Here is a 22057-nt window from a genome sequence, read left to right as displayed (position 1 = left end):
TAATTTGAGCTATGCCACATATATGCTGTGTGTCCTTAGGCAAGTCATTTCACTTCTCTAAGTCTCAGTTAGTCTTAGCAATAATGATAATTATAATTCTACTCTCTTGAAGAAAAACAGATGTTCTCTATGAGCAGATCCTAAGTGTGTTGAAAAATAATAATAACAGTTATTTGTTAAGCACTTACTATGTGCCAAGCATTACTCTAAGCTCTGGGGTAGATAATAGGTAAAGAGACTCTCCCATGTGGGAACCACAGTCTTAATCCCCATTTTACAGATGAGGTAAATAAGGCACAGAGAAGCGAAGTGTCTTGCCCAAGGTCACACAGCAGACAAGTGGCAGAGCTGGGATTAGAACCCAGGTCCTCTGACTTAAATCTGTGCTCTTTCCACTAGGTCACACTCTGCTGGCACAATTTCCAGAGGGATGGTGGGCAAAACCCCGGACATTTCCTTAGCGATCTCTGAACACAATGGCATCTCCTACCTGCCCTCTGCTAGTAAACTGTGTCTATCAGAGAACCACAGACAGCTTTTTTTTTTTAATAGTACTTGTTAAGTGCTTACTACATGCTAGGCACTGTTCTAAACTCTGGGATAGATACAAGGCAATCAGGTTGGACACTGTCCATGTCCTACATGGGGCTCACAGTCTTCATCCCCATTTTACAGATGAGGGAACTGAGGCCCAGAGAAACGGCTATCTTACTGTTACGGGCTCTCGTAATATCCCGGCTAGATTACTGGGTCAGCCTGCTCTCTGATCTCCCTTCCTCCTCTCTCTCCCTGCTCCAGTCTATTCTTCACTTCGCTGCCCGGCTCATCTTCCTGCAGAAACGCTCTGGGCATGTCACTCCCCTTCTTAAAAACCTCCAGTGGTTGCCTATCAACCTCCGCACAAAACAAAAACTTCTCACTCTAGGCTTCAAGACTCTTCATCTCCTTGCCCCTTCCTACCTCTCCTCCCTTCTCTCTTTCCACTGCCCACCCTGCACGCTCCGCTCCTCTGCTGCCCACCTCCTCACCATCCCCTGTTCTCACCTATCCCGCTGATGACCCCTCGGCCACGTCCTCCCGCGGTCCTGGAATGCCCTCCCTCCTCACCTCTGCCAAACTAATTATCTTCCCCTCTTCAAAACCCTACTTAAAGCTCACCTCCTCCAAGAGGCGTTCCCAGACTGAGCTCCTCTTCTCCCTCTACTCCCTCTGCCATCCCCCCTTTACCTCTCCGCAGCTAAACCCTCTTTTCCCCCCTTTCCCTCTGCTCCTCCCCCCTCCCTTCCCATCCCCTCAGCACTGTACTCATCCGCTCAACTGTATATATTTTCATTACCCTATTTATTTTTTTAATGAGATGTACATCGCCTTGATTCTATTTATTTGCTATTGTTTTAATGAGATATTCATCCCCTTGATTCTATTTATTGCTATTGTTCTTGTCTGTCCATCTCCCCTGATTAGACTGTAAGCCCGTCAAAGGGCAGGGACTGTCTCTATTTGTTACCGATTTGTACATTCCAAGCACTTAGTACAGTGCTCTGCACATAGCAAGCGCTCAATAAATACTATTGAATGAAAGTGGCAGAGCAGGGATTAGAACCCAGGTCCCTCTGACTCTCAGGCCTGTGCTCTCCATTAGGCTGCACTGCTCCTCTAGCACTGCCAACTTCTTCCCAGCTCTACCCAAGACACCATCGTAAAGAGACTGAGGAGCCTTTGGAGGAGACTCTAAGCTCGTTGTGGGCAGGGAATACGTCTGTTTATTATTATATTCTACTCTCCCAAGCACTTAGTACAGTGCTCTGCACACAGTAAGTGCTCAATAAATATGATTGAATGAATGAATGAATGAATGAATGAATGAATGAATGAATGAATGAATGAAGTCATGAGTAGTCCTGGGTTCCCCTTTCCCATAGTCCTCTCTCTGCCCACACTCAGGCCAGCCTGCAGCCCTGTGCCCACACTCCCTGCAGGGAGAGCAACTTTGGCACAGGCTGAGACCACTTGGGGTTGATGTCATGGTTTCCACCTTGTTTCTCGGGGCTTCATTTGATGGATTAAAGGCCCAAAGGCCCGGAACCCTCCCGCCTCTATTTACCTGGTTTGCACCGAAATAAATACTGCTGCAACCATTTAAAATCATCAGAAAATGAAGAAATGACTCATTCACTGGAAGAGGCTGCTCCAGGCAGGTATTTACACTGCCGGTATTTACAGAGTGCAAACCGGAGCCGGTTCAGAGAGGGAAACTCTGCGACAGCCCCTAGCAGCCGCCGTCGCCATTACTGTCTATGATTTACTGGAGACATAAAACATGCACTGAGCAATCCTGGAGAGTGGGCTAGACTCTTCTAAAAGATGCAGGGAATAATTCTGCTGTGGCCAGCCCCTGGGAGTGGGGACAGAAATTTGAAATTGACAACTGACTTGCACTTTTTGAGAGCAGACAGACTGTCCATCCTATATGGAAAGCAGCGTGACCTAGTGGGAGGAGTATGAGTCTGAGAATCAGAGGACCTGAGTTTGTATCCTAGCTTCACCACTTGTCTGCTGTGTGACCTTAGGTAATTTGCTTAACTGCTTTGTGCCTCAGTATCCTCATCTGTAAAATGAGAATTAAATCCTACTCCCTCCTATTTAGACCATCAGACTGTGAACTCATTGTGGGCAGGAATTGTCACTCTTTACTGTTGTATTGCACTTTCCCAAGAGCTTAGTACAGTGCTCTGCACACAGTAAGCACCTAATAAATACGAGTAAATGAATGAATGAATTTACTAAGCACTTACTATGTGCAGAGCACTTTTTTAAATAATAATAATTATGGTATTTGTTAAGCTCTTACTATGTTCCAGGCGCTGTACTAAGCACTGGAGTGGATACAAGCAAATTGCGTTGGACACAGTCCCTGCCGCACATATGGCTTACAGTCTCATTCCCCATTTTACAGCTGTGGTAAGTGAGGCACAGAGAAGTGAAGTGTCTTGCCCAAGGTCACACAGCAGGACGAGTGACAGAGCTGGGATTAGAACCTGACTCCCAGGCTCGTGCTCTACCCACTACGCCACGCTTCATCTTGGGAGAGTGCAATACGACAGTATAACAGGCACATTGCCTGCCCGAGTCCCATGTAGGGCTAGGACTGTGTCCAACCTGATTATCAGTACACAGAACTAGAGGGGGCAGGAAAGCGAGCTCCCCATAAACACAGGATAAATCCACAGGTTCCCTTCTGGTTGTTCTATGAGCTCGGCTATGACCACCTCAGGCTTCCTAGAGCCTTGAAGCCCTCCAGCTAGCTGAGATTCCCGCCCTCCAAGTCACCCCAAGCTGAGCAGTTCTCTGAGCTGAGTGATAGAGGAAATCAAAAGCTGAAGGTTAAAATGAAAATGTGTCTTTGTTCTTCGGAAATATGCTCAACACCTGTAAAAACGTTCTCAGAAAAACCATTCAAACTATCCCAGGCTATCTCTGGCCTTTGATAGCAGCTAGTACTGAACCGCAAAAACCAAGTGATGATAAATGTATGTATTTAAGAAATGTAGGGGAGTTAGACTTTCAAACTTTGAGCGAGAGAGACACAGATTCGGCTTTCAGAATGAGTGTCTCATTCCAGCCATGTCAAGGCAGGCATTCCCACCCCTGCCACAAGAGGCCCCTTTCGGACAAGAAAGGGGATGAAATCTGTTCTGTGTTGCCCATGGCTTCGAGGTCCAGAATTGTCTGGCTGACTGTAAATGCCCAGAACCTGTGCCATTTCAAAGTCCAGCCTTGAGAACCACTCACTCACCTACCATTTTTACTCACAGATTGGTCCCTATTTTTGTATTATATCCGCATCATTACAAATAACAATGGGTCACACGAGTATCAAGTCTAGCAACTAGGCTGGAAAAGAAAAAGAAAGGAAGGAAAAAAGGAGGGAAAAAAGAAGAGGAAGGTAAGAGGACACTTGAGACTGCATCTATTACTCCTATTTCACTCTTCCAAGTGCTGGATACAATCGATACTCAATTAGTGAACTTCCCCCTACCACTGTGTACTTATGCTACCTTCCTTCTGCTCTCCCTCCCCTGGCCAGTGATAGTCATAACTCATTCATTCAATTGCATTTATTGAGCGTTAACTGTGTGCAGAGCACTGTACTAAGTGCTTGGAAAGTACAATTCGTGGAATAAATTCACTCCCCACCCAATGCTGGATTGTATCCACTCTCCCTCTTTGGGTCATCCTTCTCCTCCCCAACATCAGCAATTATCACTGCTTATAATTATGTGTTGCCAAATGCATACATACATATGTATATTTGTGGCAGGCAGGAGGGAGCAGTTTTGTGGTGGAGGCAGTTACCCAAGGAAATATGACATCTGGGCTGAGGTGAGATGCTATATTCAGTCAATCAGTCAGTCACTAGTATTTATTGAGCCTTTACTCCATAGAACACTGTACTAAGCCCTTGGGAGAGGGCAATATAACAATATTATGGACATGTTCCCTGCCCACAACAAGCTTACAGTCTTGAGTGGGAGACAGACATTAATATAAGTAAATCAATTTCAGATAAGTACATAAGTGCTGCGGGGCTATAGGAGGGCATTATGATAATGGGTGGTGTCAGTGAGCTGCCTGGACTTTACTTCTTAGGAATGTAACTCAGACCTGAGAGTATAGGATTAGTCTGACACTGGATTATTTCTTTGGTTATTTCTGAGCAGAAGTCTCAGAGCATAAATAGGCCAGAACCAGAAAACAGATCCCGGGATGACATCACTGCCACTGCAGCTGCTCTTTTAACTAGACTTGTATTTGGCTAACCAGCCCACTGGATATTATGTGTAATCAATTCAATGTCAAGTATAAACCCTTCTGAGATCTCTGCACTCCTCCCTGACAACACAACAGCTTTGCCTCTCACATCTGGCTCCCAGCTCTAAAGCCTGGATTCTCTCTGGCCCGACACCCCATGAGTTAGGCCAAAGAAGTAAACTGGTTTGCTTCTAACAAAAATACAACTGGTACCCTTTCTGTTTCAGTTTTTGCTTGGTAGCATCATTTTGATCAAAACGAATGATCCTGAAGTAGAAATTAATCCTTTACTGGACATAATTCCAACACCGACTATTTACTTCTGATTGCGACTGCGAGCAATGGTCAGCCCCAGGCTGTTTCGTCCCTGAGGAGGTCAATGAGTCAGAGACATCGATGCTCGTATGTGTGGGCAACGTCAAGAATGGGCTGCCACTGAAGTGGTGGGAGTCTGAGTATGGGCATTGGTAAGAGTCTGTGCCCAAAGCACTAGCCTATCCAGTAAAGTCAGTGTAAGAGAAGTGATCCATTTAGTTATGACCCATGGGACATTACTGGTGGAAATGGTAATAGTCAGGGAAAGAAGGAAGCAAGTGTCCTGCCTCCCATCCCTTCTCCATAGGCTCAATGGAAGAACACAGCTCAATCCTTTCACCATTGAGCATCTTGGAAGAACACTGGATTCCACTGGAGGGCTATGAACTGGGCAATCCTCACTTGGCTCACTGGAAGACCACTGGCCAGTCATTTGCCCCCTGGACTTACTGGAAGATCATTAGTAATTCTCTTCATTTCTGGACTCATCAAAAGACTGTCATCCAGTGACTTCCCCAATGGAAACCTTCCATCAATCAATCCAACAACATCCTAACAGATTATTTTTTCCAGTCCCCCCACTGCCCAAGGAGATAGGAGATCCTGGTTTGAGTTGAGAGACTCTGAATTCACTTCCAAGCCAATAGATGTCTGCCCCAATGAGAGTGATTTATCCGAGGGGGACCACCAAATCCTGCATGTCTTTTCGGGCCAAGCTCTTTCATGCCTTTAGTTAGTCATTCAGTTACTCTGACTCCCTGACTGACTCTCCAACTATGGTCCTACCTGCACTTGTTCTGGGGAAATTGGGTTAAATATAGATCAATATTACTTTGGTTTTGGTCTGCCTGACTAACTGTCAAGGGAATGTTTGGACACAGACTAACTAGGTTGTTTGAAAGGTGTTTTTCTTCTTGTGATTTAATTCGGTCTAAATAATCCTTTATATCACCTATTTTAACTTCACCCAAGGAAGGGTTCATGAGGAATAGAATGCTTGCTTCCTAGTCTTGCAGAATCTAAAGAGGAGGGCCTGATTATCCCTCTTACTCCCCAACTCCAAAACACAGTTTGTCCCTTATACATCCCAACAAATATATTTTTTCAGTGCCATCACTGCCCGAGGAAATGAGAGATACAGGTTTGAGTTGAGAGAATTTGGATTCACTCCCACCCAAAAGATGACTGCCCCAATGATTGTGATTTATCTGTGGTGGCTACCAAATCCTGCATGTTTCCTTGGGCTGGGCTCCTTCGTGCCTTTAGTCAGCTTATTCAACTAGACTCAATCAATCATATTTATTGAGCACTTATTATGTGCAGAATGCTGTACTACGTGCTTAGGGAAATACAGTATAACAGGGTTTGTAGACAAGCACCCTGCCCACAAGGAGGATACAGTCTAGTTTTGTATGGAGACTTTCTAAGCCCAACCAGACTTGAACATGGCAGTATACTTGACCACTTGCCTGGAGTGCCCAAGGTAAAATTTTCCTCTTGTCAAGAGCAGGGGAGAAACATGGGAGGCTCAGCAACCACAGCAATAACAACGATTATGGTGTTTGTTAAGTGCTTACTATGTGCTAAGCGCTGGGATGGATACAAGCAAATCAGATTGGACAAAGTCCCTGTCCCACATGGGGCTCACAGTCTCAATTCCCATTTTACAGATGAGGTGACTGAGGCCCAGAGAAATGAAGTGACTTGCCCAAGGTCACACAGAAGACAAGTGGTGGAGCCAGGATTAGAACCCATGACTTTAAGACTCCCAAACCCATACTCTATCCACTAGGCCATGCTGCTTCACAAAGGAGGCAAGGGTAACAAAGAGGAAGTCAGCCAAAGCCAAAGTACACTTAGCAATGATCTCTTGGGATACGAGCATCTTTCTAAGCAGAAACAAAATGGCACCTTCCTCTTACGATCATCACCTATTGGCAGTGTCGTAAAATAAGAATTACTTTATTTGTTAAGCGCTTCCAAAGGTTCTTAAGAGATACTGTAACAGGGAAAAAAACAGATCTGCTGGAGTTACCATAAATAGATAACAGAGCGATAATAGATGACACCTAGATTAGACTGTAAGCCCATCAAAGGGCAGGGACTGTCTCTATCTGTTACCGATTTGTACATTCCAAGTGCTTAGTACAGTGTTCTGCACATAGTAAGCACTCAATAAATACTATTGAATGAATGAACCTAGATAGATGCTGGCATATCGATAGAAAGACAAATGGCACATCAGTGAAAAGATGAATCGATGACTCTTTCAGATCTGTAGTCTGCTGCCACCAACAATTTCTGTGTTCTCGCAGTCAGGATTCCACATTAGAAATCCTGTCCCAAGGCGATAGTCTGGCTCAGGGTGTAACCTGACTGAGTGTTTTCCCTGCTCTCAGAGATTTAGTGGTGGTGGTCCCTCTCTATTTGGAATGTGGAGGCATGGGAGGTGTTCTGTGATGCACTACCGGCTCCCCGCAAAGGCACAGAGGGTTCAAAGGTGTAGCAATCAATCAATCAACAGGATTTTTTGAGCGCTTACTTTATGCAGAGCTCCTTATTAAGAGCTTGGGAGAGTAAAATTCAACAAAGTATGTTACCTGCCCACAAGGAACTTACAATCTAGCAGTTAGATCTGTGTCCTTGTGACATTTGATATTTGCCCCACGCCCAGGCCCCAAACATTATGTACATATCTTTAAATGATATATTATGAATTATTTATATTAATGACTATCTCTCTCTCTCTCTAGCCTGGAAGCTTATTATAGGCAGGGAACATGGCACTAATTCTGTTTTACTGTACTCTCCCAAGCACTTAGTAAAGTGCTCTGCACATAGTAAATGCTCAATAAATACCACTGATTGATGGATTGATTAGCAAGCTCTCTTTTTTTCACTCTCTAAATTCATCCATTTGTGAAATATTAATATGAAGAAGCAGATGGGTATGATTCATGTGTTCCCTCTCCTCAAATTCCTCCAGTGGAGCCTCATTTCTCTGGGCATTAAGCAGAAACTCCTCACCACTGGCTTTAAAACACTCAGTCAGCTCATCTCTCCCTATTTACCCTCATCCCTCTCCCACAACAACCAAGTCCACACGCTTTGCTCCCCTAAAGCCAGTCTTCTCTCTGTGTTTCACTGTCTTCTCTCAGCATCGACCTCATGCTCAAAGCCTCCCTCTCCTGCCTGGAACATCTTCTCCCTTCATATCACTAGACAACAGCTCTCCCCTTCTCAAAACCTTACTAGAATCACACAACCTCCAGGAAGCCTTCCCTGACTAATCTCTCACTTCCACATCATCTACGCATTTGATTCCTCATTCCCTATATTTATCTGCATAATTTATACTGGGTTATCCGAGAAAAAGACCTAGTTCTGCTGTTAAACATATAAGCAGTACATTCTCCCTATTCTCCTTCCCTTCTGTGACACCCATGCACTCGGGGATGCACTACCTAAACATTCATATAATAATAATAATGATGGCATTTGTTAAGTGCTTACTATGTGCAAAGCACTGTTCAAAGTGCTGGGGAGGACACAAGGACATCAGGTTGTCCCACGTGGGGCTCCCAGTCTTCATCTCCATTTTACAGTTGAGGCAACTGAGGCACAGAGAAGTTAAGTGAGAGAAGTTAAGTGACTTGTCCAAAGTCACACAGCTGACAAGTGGTGGAGCTGGGATTTGAACCCATGACCTCTGAGTCCCCAGCCTGTGCTCTTTCCACTGAGCCACGCTGCTCATATATTCACCCCATCCTCACCCCAATGACATCTATGTATATTGTACTCTCCCAAGCAATTAGTACAGTGCTCTTTACACAGTAAGCACTAAATTAATACAATTGACTGACTACTCTCCTCTCTGCTACTATCCTGTCCTATCTGCTACTATAGAGAAGCAGCGTGGCTCAGTGGAAAGAGCACAGGCCTGGGAGTCAGAAGTCATGGGTTCTAATCCCAGCTCCGCCACTTGTAGCTGTGTGACTTTGGGCAAGTCACTTAACCTCTCTGTGCCTCAGTTACCTCATCTGTAAAATGGGGATTAAGACTGTGAGCCCCACGTGGGACAACCTGACAACCTTGTATCTCCCCCAGCGCTTAGAACAGTGCTTGGCACATAGTAAGCACTTAACAAATGCCATTATTATTATTATTATTATTATTATTATCCTCATATTTCATTTCTTCCCCTAATGTCTGACTCCCCAGCTAGCCTGCAAATTCTTTGAGGGTGCTGATTGTATATGGTGTATTCTATGAAACACTTAGTTGAGTGTTCTGCACAGAGTAAGTGCTCCACAACTATGATCGATTGGTTGATGGATTGATTGTTTGGAAGAAGTTAGAGCAGAACTGGCCACGGCCCCCATTTCTCACCCCGAGGCATCACACTGAGCTTTGACCACTCACCAGCAGATATGTCCAGCCTCGTCTCGCAGGTCATGTTCAGGCCCGTGCTGGACCTGAAGGTGCATCGGTACAGGCCCGAATCTGAGGCTGTGACGTTGCGGAGGACCAGGAAGCTGCTGGTCATCGTCTGGCTGCAAGGTCCCTGGATGCGCCTGCGGTCTGTAGAGCCGTAGCTCATCCCAAGTGCCAGCTCACAGTGCAGAAGGGTGTCCACCTGGTGTGGCCGGATCCACTCCCATGTCACGGAGAGGATGGGTTGGACTCCCGCCCTCGCCTCCGGCCCCTTGCAAGTCAGGTTAGCTGTCTGTCCAGGTTTTGACCACATGTGGCGACCTGGTGACCGAGTAACCGCAAAGTCATCTGCAAGAGACAGGGAAATGTTTCTCACAGACTAGTCACAACAGAAGAGAGGAGAATTAAATACATCCAGTTCTCCTAGCATATGAGGGTTGCATTTTCAAGATATGTGGTGGAGAAAACTCATGCTCCTAGGATTTGCCCATTCAGAGTCTTGCTCCAGATCACAACGGGTTTCTGTAATAGCACGGTGCACTGGCCCTAAACACGCTCACAATTTTGGAAGAATGCTCCCTAATTCCTTAATCTCATTCCATCCAAAAATGTGTTATTAAGAATATGCATCACAACAAGAGTGCATCTTAATAATGATAATAATAATGATAATGGTGTTTGTTAAGCATTATTACAATAATAACAACAATAATAATAATAATGAAATTTGTTAAGTGCTTACTATGTGCCAAGCACTGTAGTAAGTGCTGCAGTGGATGCAAACAGTGTGGCTTAGTGGAAAGAGCACAGGCTTGGGAGTCAGAGGTCCTGGGTTCTAAATCCCAGCTCTGCCACTTGTCAACTGTACTCCCATTCTCTCCTAGACCCCCTCCAATCTGGCTTCCGTCCCCTCCACTCTACCGAGACTGCTCTCTCTAAGGTCACCCATGACCTCCTTCTTGCCAAATCCAATGGCTCCTACTCCATTCTGATCCTCCTTGACCTCTCTGCTGCCTTTGACACTGTCGACCATCCCCTCCTCCTCCATACCTTATCTCACCTTGGCTTCACGGACTCTGTCCTCTCCTGGTTCTCCTCTTACCTCTCTGGCCGATCATTCTCGGTCTCCTACGCTGGAGCCTCCTCCCCCTCCCATCCTTTAACTGTTGGAGTTCCTCAAGGGTCAGTTCTTGGCCCTCTTCTGTTCTCCATTTACACTCACTCCCTCGGTGAACTCATCCGCTCTCACGGCTTTGACTACCATCTCTACGCTGATGACACTCAGATCTACATCTCCGCCCCTGTCCTCTCCCCCTCCCTTCAGGCTCGCATCTCCTCCCGCCTCCGGGATGTCTCCACCTGGATGTCGGCCCGCCACCTAAAACTCAACATGAGCAAGACTGAGCTCCTCATCTTCCCTCCCAAGCCCGGTCCGCTCCCAGACTTCTCCGTCACCGTGGATGGCACGACCATCCTTCCCGTCCCGCAGGCCCGCAATCTCGGTGTCATCCTTGACTCGTCCCTCTCGTTCACCCCACACATCCTATCCGTTACCGAGACCTGCCGGTTTCACCTCTACAATATCGCCAAGATCCGCCCTTTCCTCTCCACCCAAACGGCTACCTTACTATTACGGGCTCTCGTTATATCCTGGCTAGACTACTGTGTCAGCCTTCTCTCTGACCTCCCTTCCTCCTCTCTCGCCCCGCTCCGGTCTATTCTTCACTCCGCTGCCCGGCTCATCTTCCTGCAGAAACGATCTGGGCATGTCACTCCCCTTCTTAAACAACTCCAGTGGTTGCCTATCGACCTCCGCTCCAAACAAAAACTCCTCACTCTAGGCTTCAAAGCTCTCCATCACCTTGCCCCTTCCTACCTCTCCTCCCTTCTCTCTTTCTACCGCCCACCCCGCACGCTCCGCTCCTCTGCCGCCCACCTCCTCGCCGTCCCTCGGTCTCGCCTATCCCGCCGTCGACCCCTGGGTCACGTCCTCCCGCGGTCCTGGAACGCCCTCCCTCCTCACCTCCGCCAAACTGATTCTCTTTCCCTCTTCAAAACCTTACTTAAAAATCACCTCCTCCAAGAGGCCTTCCCAGACTGAGCTCCTCTTCCCCCTCTACTCCCTCTGCCATCCCCCCTTTACCTCTCCGCAGCTAAAGCCTCATTTCCCCTTTTCCCTCTGCTCCTCCACCTCTCCCTTCCCATCCCCACAGCACTGTACTCGTCCGCTCAACTGTATATATTTTCGTTACCCTATTTATTTTGTTAATGAATTGTACATCGCCTTGATTCTATTTAGTTGCCATTGTTTTTACGAGATGTTCTTCCCCTTGACGCTGTTTAGTGCCATTGTTCTTGTCTGTCCGTCTCCCCCGATTAGACTGTAAGCCCGTCAAACGGCAGGGACTGTCTCTATCTGTTGCCGACTTGTTCATCCCAAGCGCTTAGTACAGTGCTCTGCACATAGTAAGCGCTCAATAAATACTATTGAATGAATGAATGAATGAATGAACTGTATGACTTTGGGCCAGTCACTTGACTTCTCTGTGCCTGTTACCTCATCTGTAAAATGTGGATTAAGACTGAGCCTCACATGGGACAACCTGATTACCTTGTATCTAGCCCAGTGCTTAGAACAGTGCTTGGCACATAGTAAGCGCTTAACAAATACTGTCATCATCATCATGGGTTCTAATCCCAGCTCTGCAACTTGCCTGCTTTGTGAGATTGTGCAAATCACTTAAATTCTCTGGACCTCATGCTTTAACCATGCCCTCTCCTCTGCCCAACAAAATTATTTCTCCATCCTTATTGACATCCATGCCCATTGACCTCACCAGTTGTTCCAGAAATTTCTCCGCAAACCCCCATCCCCCCGCCTCCCCCCAACCCTTCCCCTAGTGATCTGGCCACTTACTTTATTGAGAAAATTGAAACTATCTGGTATGATCTCCCTAAAATCTACCCTACCCATCACCAGTCCCTCCCCACTCCTGTCTCTTCTTCATCTTTCCTACCCTTCCCAGCAATATCTCAAGAGAACTTTCTCCTCTCAAAATTCACCCCCTCCACCTGAACATCCAACTCCATCCCTTCACACCTTATCAAACCACTTGCCCCCTCCCTTCTTGCCTTCCTAATGGCTATCTTCAACTGTTTGCTCTCCTATGGCTTCTTCTCCACTGCTTTCAAACATTCCTATGTCTTCCCATCCTAATAAAAGTCCCTCCCTTGACCCCACAGCCCCCTCCAGTGATTTCCCCAACTCCTTCCTACCATTCCTCTCCAAACTCCTTGAGCGAGTTGTCTACACTTGCTGTCTCAAGTTCCTCTCCTCCAGTTCTCTCCTTGAACCCCTCCAATCTGGCTTCCATCCCCTTCACTCCACAGAAACCTCCTTCTCAGAGGTCACCAGTGATCTCCTTTCTGCCAAATCCAATGGCCTCTACTCCATCCTAATCCTCCTCACCCTCTCAGGTGCCTTCAACATTTTCAACCACCTCTTTCTCCTGGAAACATTATCCAACCTTGACTTCACTGACACTGTCCTCCCCTGGTTCTCCTCCTATCTCTCTGCATACTCATTCTCAGTCACAGACTCCTCCTCTGCCTCCCAACTGCTAACTGTGGGTGTCCCTCAAGTTTCAGTACATTCATTCAATCATATTTATCAAGTGTTTACTGTTTGCAGAGCACTGTACTAAGTGCTTGGGAGAGTACAGTACAACAATAAACAGACACATTTCCTGCCCACAATGAGTTTACAGTCTAATAATAATAATTACGATATTTGTTCAGTGCTACCATGTGTAAGACACTGTACTAAGCACTGCAGTGAAAACAAGCAAATTGGGTTGTACACAGTGGTGTTCCAGATGGAGCTCACAGTCTCAATTCCTATTTAACAGATGAGATAACAGAGGCAAAGAGAAGTGACTTGCCCAAGGTCACAGAGAAGACAAGTGACAGAGCCAGGATTAGATCTCAAGACCTTCTGACTCCCAGGCCCATGCTCTATCCACTATGCCAGGCTGGGAGACGGACATTAATACATATATATACAAATTATAAATATGTACATAAGAACTGTGGGGCTGGGAGTGGGGAAGAAAAAAGGAAGCAAGTCAGAGTGATGCAGAATGGAGTTAGAGAAGAGGAAAGGGGGGATTTAGCGGGGAAAATCTCCTGGAGGCTTTGAAGTGGGGGAGATTAATGTCTCTTGGATTTGAGGAGAGAGGATGTTCCAGGCCAGAGAGATGACATGGGCAAGGGGTCGGCAGAGAGATTGGCGAGAATGAGGCATAGCGAGAGGGTTAGGATTAGAGGAGCAAAGTGTGTGGGCTGGGTTGCAGTAGGAGAAAAGTGATGTGAATTAGGAGGGGGCAAATTAATGGAGAGCTTTAAAGCCAGTGGTGAGGAGTTTTTGTTTGGTGCAGAGGTGGATGGGCAACCACAGGAGTGTTCTGAGGAGTAGGGTGACGTCCTCAACATTTTTGAAGAAAAATGATCTGGGCAGCAGAGTGAAGTATGGACTGAAGTGGGGAGAGACTGGAGGCTGTGAAGCCAGCGAGGAGGCTGATACAGTAATCTAGTTGGGATATATGAGTGATTGCATTAACATATAAGCAGTTTGGATGGAGAGGAAAGGACAGAGTTTAGTGATGTTGTGAAGGTGGGACCAACAGGGATTGAATTTGTGGGTTGAATGAGAGAGAGGAGTCAAGAATAGCACCAAGGCTACGGGCCTGTAGACAGGAAGGATGATGGTGCCACCTACGGTGATGGAAAAGTCAGGAGAAGAACGGGGTTTGAGAGGGAAGATGAGGAGTTCTGTTTTTGACATGTTAAGCTTGAGGTGATGGAAGGACATCCAAGTAGACATGTCTTGAAGGCAGGAGGAAATACAAGACTGCAGAGAGGGAGAGAGATCAGGGCTGGAGATGTAGATTTGGGTATCATCCACATAGAGGTGGTAGATGAAGCTATGGGACCAAATGAGTTCTCTGGGGAGTGGTTGTAGATGGAGAATAGAAGGAGATTCAGAATGGAACTTTGAGGAAACCCCACAGTTAGGGGGTGGAAGGTAGAGGAGAAGAAGCCCACAAAGGAGCCTGAAACTGAGAACCAGAAGAGAACAGTGTCACCCGTCTCCGGGGACAGGTTCTTTCAGAATCAGCACGGCGAGAGAGAGAGAGAGAGAGAGGCTGGGGATGGAAAACCTGAGTTTTGCATAGAATTTATTCCACGGGGCGAATTGAATTAATCAATTATTTAGACGCGACAATCGGCCTTCCCTTTTGGGGGAAAATATGGTGTTAAAGCTTCCCCTTTGGGAGGAATATGGTGTTAGAGCTTCCCTAACGGGAGGAATACACTAGTACGTTACGCGCACGTGGGCGGACACTCGAGCCCACTTATGATTTAATCACAACGTGGTGAGGCGACTGGCTCCCACCATGTGCTCCCCCCACCCAGGAGGAATCCACCTTTGCGGTAAATACACTTATGCGTTAAACACTAATGAGTTACATACACATATGAGTTACATACAGTTATGCATTAAATCCAGTTATGCATTACCCACTTATGGTTACTGGCACTTGGTGAGGCGGCTAGCTCCCACCCTGTTCACGTCCCCCTGGGGAGGCACCCACTTAGACATCAAATCCATTTTTAACGTTACATACCCATGGTGAAGCATGTAGCTTCCAACCCCACGAGCTCTCAGCAGGACAGGACACTCACCCATCCCACGGCTACTCACTCGGTGCAGACAGAGTGGCCTTCTCATGCTCTGGACAGAGGCGACCTGCAGCCGGCTGCTGCAAGTCCCATTCCTCTGCACAGAAGGTTAGAGGCGGCAGGTATTTATCACCTGAGCCCTTAAGCCATTCCAGCTTCCGGCCTCAGTTTATCCAATCTCTGCCCTCCCCCCTCCTCCATTCCTAATTTGATTGGCACGGGGGTGAGGGGCACCTTCTGTATTCCCAGCTTGGGCTGTCAATCTGGCAGTTTTGGTGGTGGGGGCAGTGTCCCAACCTCACTTCCAAGTTCCGCCTGCTGGCTCAGGAGGTCACGAGGTAGCATTTGACCTTGAGATGGTCAGTACCCCAGGGTCACCTGGGACAGACAGTCAGTGAAGCCAAAGTTGGATAATGTTTCCAGGAGAAAGGGGTGATCGACAGTATTGAAGGCAGCTGAGAGGGTGAGGAAGATTAGAATGGAGTAGAGGCCACTGGATTTGGCGAAAAGGAGACCACTGGTGACCTCTGAGAGGGTGGTTTCTATGGAGTGAAGGGAATGGAAGCCAGATTGGAGGGGTTCAAGGAGAGAACTGGAGGAGAGGAACTTGAGACAGCAAGTGTAGACAATTCGCTCAAGGAGTTTGGAGAATAATGGTAGGAGGGAGATCGGGGAATTACAGGAGGGAGCTGTGGGGTCAAGGTAGAGGGGTTTTTTTAGGATAGGGGAGACACGGGCATGTTTGAAAGCAGTGGGGAAGAAGCCATAGGAGAGCAAACAGTTGAAGATGGCTGTTAGGGAGGGAAGAAGGGAGGTAGCAAGTGTTTTGTTAAGGGGTAAAGGAATGGGGTCAGATGCACTGGTAGAGGGGGTGGATTTTGAGAGGAGGCAGGAGATCTGCTATAGAGGTACTACTGGGAAAGACTGGAAAGTTGAAGAAGTTCAGTAGGGTGGAGGGACTGGGGACAGTCAGGGGAGGTTTTAGGGAAATCATGCCTGATAGTGTTAATCTTCTTAATAAAGTAGGTGGTCAGGTCATTGGGGGCAAAGGATGGGGGAGGCAGGGAGGCAGGGGGCCTAAGGAGGGAATTAAACATCGGGAACAATTGGTGAAGACGGTGAGCATGGGTGACATTAAGGGTGGGGAAATAATTAGAGAAGCAGTGTGGCTCAGTGGAAAGGGCACGGGCTTTGGAGTCAGAGGTCATGGGTTCGAATCCAGGCTCTGCCACTTGTCAGCTGTGTGACTGTGGGCAAGTCACTTAACTTCTCTGTGCCTCAGTTGCCTCATCTGTAAAATGGGGATTAAGACTGTGAGCCCCACATGGGACAACCTGATTCCCCTGTGTCTACCCCAGCGCTTAGAACAGTGCTCTGCACATAGTAAGCACTTAACAAATACCAACATTATTATAATTTTGCCAAGTAGAAGAGAGGACAGAGTTAAAAGCACGCAAGGATAAACTTGAAGTGGACAAAGTCAGCCTGATATTTACCAACTACACCCACTCCCTTGTAGAACTTATTCACTCCTGTGTCTTCAACTACCACCTCTGTGTGTATGATTCCCAAATCTACATCTCCAGCCATGATCTCTTTCCCTCTTTGCAGTCTCACATTTTCTCCTGCCTTCAAGACATCTCTAATTAGATATCCCATGGTCACCTCAAACTTAGCATGCTTGAAACAAAACTACTTACCTTCCCATCCAAACCCCATCCTTCCTCTGACTTTCCCATCACTGTTGATGGCACCGTCTACCTTCCTATCTCACAAGCCCGTAACCTGGATGTTATCCTTGACTCCTCTCTCTCATTCAACCCACATATTCAATCCATCACTAAATCCTGTCAGTTTCACCTTCACAACATTGCTTTCACCTTCACAATCTGCCCTTTCCTCGCCATCCAAACAGTTACCACATTAATCCAAACACTTATCCCATCCAGCCTTGATTACTGTATCAGCCCCTGTACTGATCTCCCTGCCTCCTGTCTCACCCCACTCCAGTCCATATTTCCCTCTGCTGTCCAGATCAAATTTCTACAAAAACGTTCAGACCATGTTTCTCCACTCCTCAAGAATCTCCAGTCCAGTCCAACTCCTCATCAAACAGAAACTTCTTACCATCAACTTTAAAACACCCGGTCACCTTGCCCCCTCCTAGCTCACCTTGCTACTCTCCTACTACAACCCAGTCCACACACTTCACCCCTCTAATGCTAACCCTCTCACTCTAACTTTGTTTCATCTGTCTAGCTGCTGACCTCTTGGCATATCCTGCTTCTGGCCTGGAACACCCTTCCTCCTCATATCCGACAGATGATGACTCTCTCGACCTCCGAAGCCTTATTGAAGGTACATCTCCTCCAAGATGCCTTCCCTGACTAAGCCCCTTTTTCCTTTTCTTCCACTCCCTTCTGTGCCACCCTGACTTGCTTCCTTTATTCCTTCCCCCTCCCTGACCCACAGTACTTATGTACATATCCATAATTTATTTTTATTAATGTCTGTCTTCCCCTCTAGGCTGTAAGCTTGTTGTGGGCAGGGAATGTGTCTGTTCTATTGTTACATTGTAGTCTTCCAAGCGCTTAGTACAGTGCTCTGCCCACAGCAAGTGATCAATAAATACGATTGACTGACAAACTAGGAGGGGCAGCTGGGGGTGTCCAAATGGGTGCACTTGACCCAGATCCCAGTGCATAGCAAAATCTGAACTGAGACCCAAATTTATTCACCAACTGGTCCTGTCTGGGGCAGCCATGTCCTCTCCTATCAGAGAGCCACACCCTCAGTAGAGGAAAGCCCTCCCAGAAACACCCTGCCTGCCAGCCAATGAGAACCTGGCTTCCCAGACTCTGCCTCTGACTAGCCTCAAGGCTCTAAAAGAAAGCCTTCCCCGGGGTTTGTCCTAATGGTGTTTTTTAAGTGCTTACTATATGCCAGGCACTCTACTAAGTGCCAGGGTGGACACAAGCAAATCAGGTTGGACACAGTCCCTGTCCCATGTGGGGTTCACCGTCTCAATCCCCATTTTACAGCAGACAAGTGGCAGAGCCAGTATTAGAACCCATGACCTTCTGACTCCTAGGCCTATGCTCTATCCACTCGCCATGCTACTTCTCATACTTGATTAGACTGTAAGCCCGTAAAAGGGCAGGGACTGCCTCTATCTGTTGCCAATTTGTACATTCCAAGCACTTAGTACAGTGTTCTGCACATAGTAAGAGCTCAATAAATACTATTGAATGAATGAATAATAACTGCAGTATTTGTTAAGTGCTTATTGTGTGCCAGGAACTGTACTAATCGCTGGAGTGGCTACAAACAAATCAGGTTGGAAACAGTCTCTTGCCCACATGAAGCTCTCAGTCTCAATCCCCATTTTACAGATGAGGTAACTAAGACACAGAAAAGAGAAGTGACTTGCCCAAGGTCACACAACAGACAAGTGGCATAGTCGGGATTATAACCCTTAGCCTTCTGATTTCCAGACCTGTTCTCTATCCACTACACCATGCTCCTTCTCTATGTTCATTTCAGGGAACATATTTCTTTTGGAAGGACAGCGCGGAACACCAGCAGCTAAAATTAAGGGTGCTCTAGACTGTAAGCTCGTTGTGGGAAGGGAACATCTCTGTTCTATTGTTATATTGTACCCTCCCAAGATCGTAGCACAGTAGGCGCTCAATAAATACGATTGACTGACTAACTGATTGCTGACTGGTCCTAAAGGTTCACCTGCCTGGCACTGGATTGGGTAGATTGATCATGAAAAGTTCCCTGACCTGACCCTGCATTGCTAGGGATTTACTCACATAAAGGCAACCATCACCCTTCTTATCTTGCTGTCCCTGGCCACTGCGACACTGTGATCCACGGGTCATTCATCTCATTTTAGGAAAGGGATCACAGGCTCGTTTCTTGGGGCTCGGGGATGGCCCATAACTCACTTTAAATTGGCTGCATCACAGAGCTCAGGATTCGTTCTCTCAGTGCCAAATTAAAGCTGTGGGTGTTAGGATGGAGAGGGAAGAAATATAAATCAACAGGACTTTTTCTTCCAGAGCATTTATCTGTATTTCTCTCACCCAGTAAATTCTCAGTCATTCTGGGAGATCAGTAGGACAGAACACAACTCTCAAGATTTATCATGGAGTTCACAGAGCCATGTTGGGCTGGAGCCACTTGGAATTTAGCCTGGGACCCACAGAACCTCCAATGTCCAGAGCCACTTGTTCGAGATAAAATCCATTTCCCTGTTCCAGCCTCTATCTCTTCCACCCTCTGCAATTTCATTTCCAGTAAAATCACTTAAAATATTTTAAAGCATCATATCCCACTCTCCATGTTCCCTCTGCCTCACTCTCAGTAATGGTCCCCAGATGTATTACTGCATTTATCATATTTATTGGCTGGACTTTAAAGAAAAAAACCCACAGCACTCTATAGATTCTGGATCTGGTGCTCCAGGTGCTCCAGTGTTGGAAATCTGGCAGGCAAATCCCATGGGTTCCAATCAAGTGCAGTTAATCCCAGTGGGAATCAGCTAATTAGGAAGGGACGTGGTTACAAAATCGTCATTGGCAGAGTAAGGTAGCTGTCGATGCAACTGTGTCCCACTAGGAAACAATTATTCCCAGCCCTAAATGAAACCTGTGACTTGGCTAGAAATAAATCCCTGAGAGTTCAACACCCCATGGCAGATAAACCACAACAGAAGCTGTCACCAGTGTATGATTGATGGGTTTCGAGATAATTTAGAGAAGAACCGCTCTTCTTCCTCTCCTCCTCCTCTTCCCCTCTGATCCCAGTCTCACTAATTCCTACCAGTGAACTCTTCCCCAGTGATTAGAATACTGCTTGGCACACAGTAAGCTCTTAGTAAATACTATAACTACGGACTATCAGTCAATCAGTGGAATTTACTGGTTGATCACAGCACTAAGCGCTTGGAATAGCACAATACAGTGGAGTTGGTAGACACGATTCCTGCCTACCAAAGGAGCTTACAGTCTAGTGGATTATTACTACTATTGGTAAAATAAAATGGCCACCATTGAATAAACCACTGAAGAAAACTTGGAGAATCAGCCAGAAGAGAAGTGGAAGCCATGGAGCCAGTGACTGAAAAGTGACTGAAAAGCAATGTGGCCTGGTAAAAAAAGCACAGGTCTGGGAGTCAGAGGCCCTGGGTTCTGATCCCGGCTCTGCCACTTGTCTGCTGTATGACCTAGGCCTTAGTTCCCTCATCTTAACTTCTCTAGGCCTTAGTTCCCTCATCTTAAAATGGGGATGCAATACCTGTGATCCCTCATACTTGGATGTGACCCCCCCCTTGGGACCTGATTATTTTGTACTTGACACACAGCGCATAACAAACAACGAAGTTATTATCATTATTATTTTCCAGATCTGCACAATGAAGATTCAATGCATGTACTCCCTCCTACTTGGCTTGTGAGCCCCATGTAGGGCAGGCATTTTGTCCAATCTGATTATATTGCATGGAGCAGCATGTCCAAGGGGAGGGGCATGGGGGTCAGCGGATCTGGGTTCTAATCCTAAGGCCACCATGTGCCTGCTTTGTGACCCTGGGAAAGCCATATAATTTCTCAGGGCCTCTGTTTTCTCATCCGTTAAATGGGGGTTCAATACCTCTTCTCCCTCCTACTGTGTATGGCGAAGACAGTTTCTGAACTGATTATCTTGTATCTGTCCGAGAGCTTAGTACTTTGGTTGACACTTAATAAGCTCTTAACAAATAGCACAGTATTAATGAACACAATAATATTGTATCTACCCCAGGATTTGTCCCAGTATTTTGTCCATAGTAAGCATTTAACAAATATTATTATTATTATTATTATTTATTGTCACTCTATGACCTTGGGACATCCCTGCCTTCCATCCCATCAAAAAACAGGGAGATGAGCAGGGGGCTGTTCAAGGAGGTTCAGCTGTCCCGAGTACCAACTGTAGAAATAACGAGGAAGCAGTATCCCCAATGCCTTTTAAATTTGTTTGTCAGACACAGTGACTGATAGAAAAGGAAATCAAGTTTTCTCTGACCTGTCTTGACAACCTGTATCGCTTTTCCCCAGATTCCACCCGGGAAAGTCTGAATCGAGCAGCAATGAATGCCGATGTCAGCTCCAGAGGCATTCTTGAAGGAAATGGACATATCCTTTGACGATTGGGAGGAGTTCAAGAAGTAGATCCTGTCCCGGTAGGCCTCCATGATGTGCGTGCCGTACACTGGGTGGAAAATGGCGATGATCTCCTTTCGAGTGCCAGCAACCTTGAACCATTCCATCTGTGTTAAAGATCCATTGCCCGGGTACACACATTCCAAGATCATGTTCTGGGCAAGTTTAACCACTGATGTCACCAAAATCTCTTTGGCAATAGCTGAAAGGCACAAGAATCAATCAATTGATCAGTGGTATATATTCATTCATTCATTCAATCATCTTTATTGAGCTCTTACTGAGTGCAGAGCACTGTACTAAGCACTTGGAAAGTACAATTCAGCAGTAAAGACAGACAAACCCTGCCCACAGTGGGCTTACAGTCTAGGGCGGGGGGAGACAGACATTAAAAACAAGTAAGCAGGCACCAATATAAATAAATAGAATTATAGATATATACATATATACATAAGTGCTGTGGGTCAGGACGGGGAGGAAGAGCAAAGGGAGTGAGTCGAGGTGACACGGAAGGGAGGGGTAGCAGAGGAAAAGGGGGGCTTAGT

General features: G+C 46.5%; 1 protein-coding gene across 3 annotated transcripts in view; it reads right to left on the bottom strand.

Annotated features, from left to right (window-relative positions):
- Nucleotides 1-22057, bottom strand: part of CD226 (CD226 molecule) — a 46111-nt gene that overhangs the window by 12618 nt on the left and 11436 nt on the right. For all 3 annotated transcript variants that reach the window (XM_029064628.1, XM_029064630.1, XM_029064629.1), the window contains exons 3-4: nt 21376-21714; nt 9550-9909 (exon numbers count right to left, since the gene is read on the bottom strand). In XM_029064628.1, coding sequence (XP_028920461.1) covers nt 9550-9909; nt 21376-21714 — 699 coding nt within the window. The remainder of the gene's footprint in view (nt 1-9549; nt 9910-21375; nt 21715-22057) is intronic.

Source organism: Ornithorhynchus anatinus, chromosome 5 (genome assembly GCF_004115215.2).
Source record: "Ornithorhynchus anatinus isolate Pmale09 chromosome 5, mOrnAna1.pri.v4, whole genome shotgun sequence".
Classification (NCBI taxonomy): Eukaryota; Metazoa; Chordata; class Mammalia; order Monotremata; family Ornithorhynchidae; genus Ornithorhynchus; species Ornithorhynchus anatinus.
Note: the sequence above shows the minus strand (reverse complement) of the source record. Positions and strands in the feature narration are given on the sequence as shown.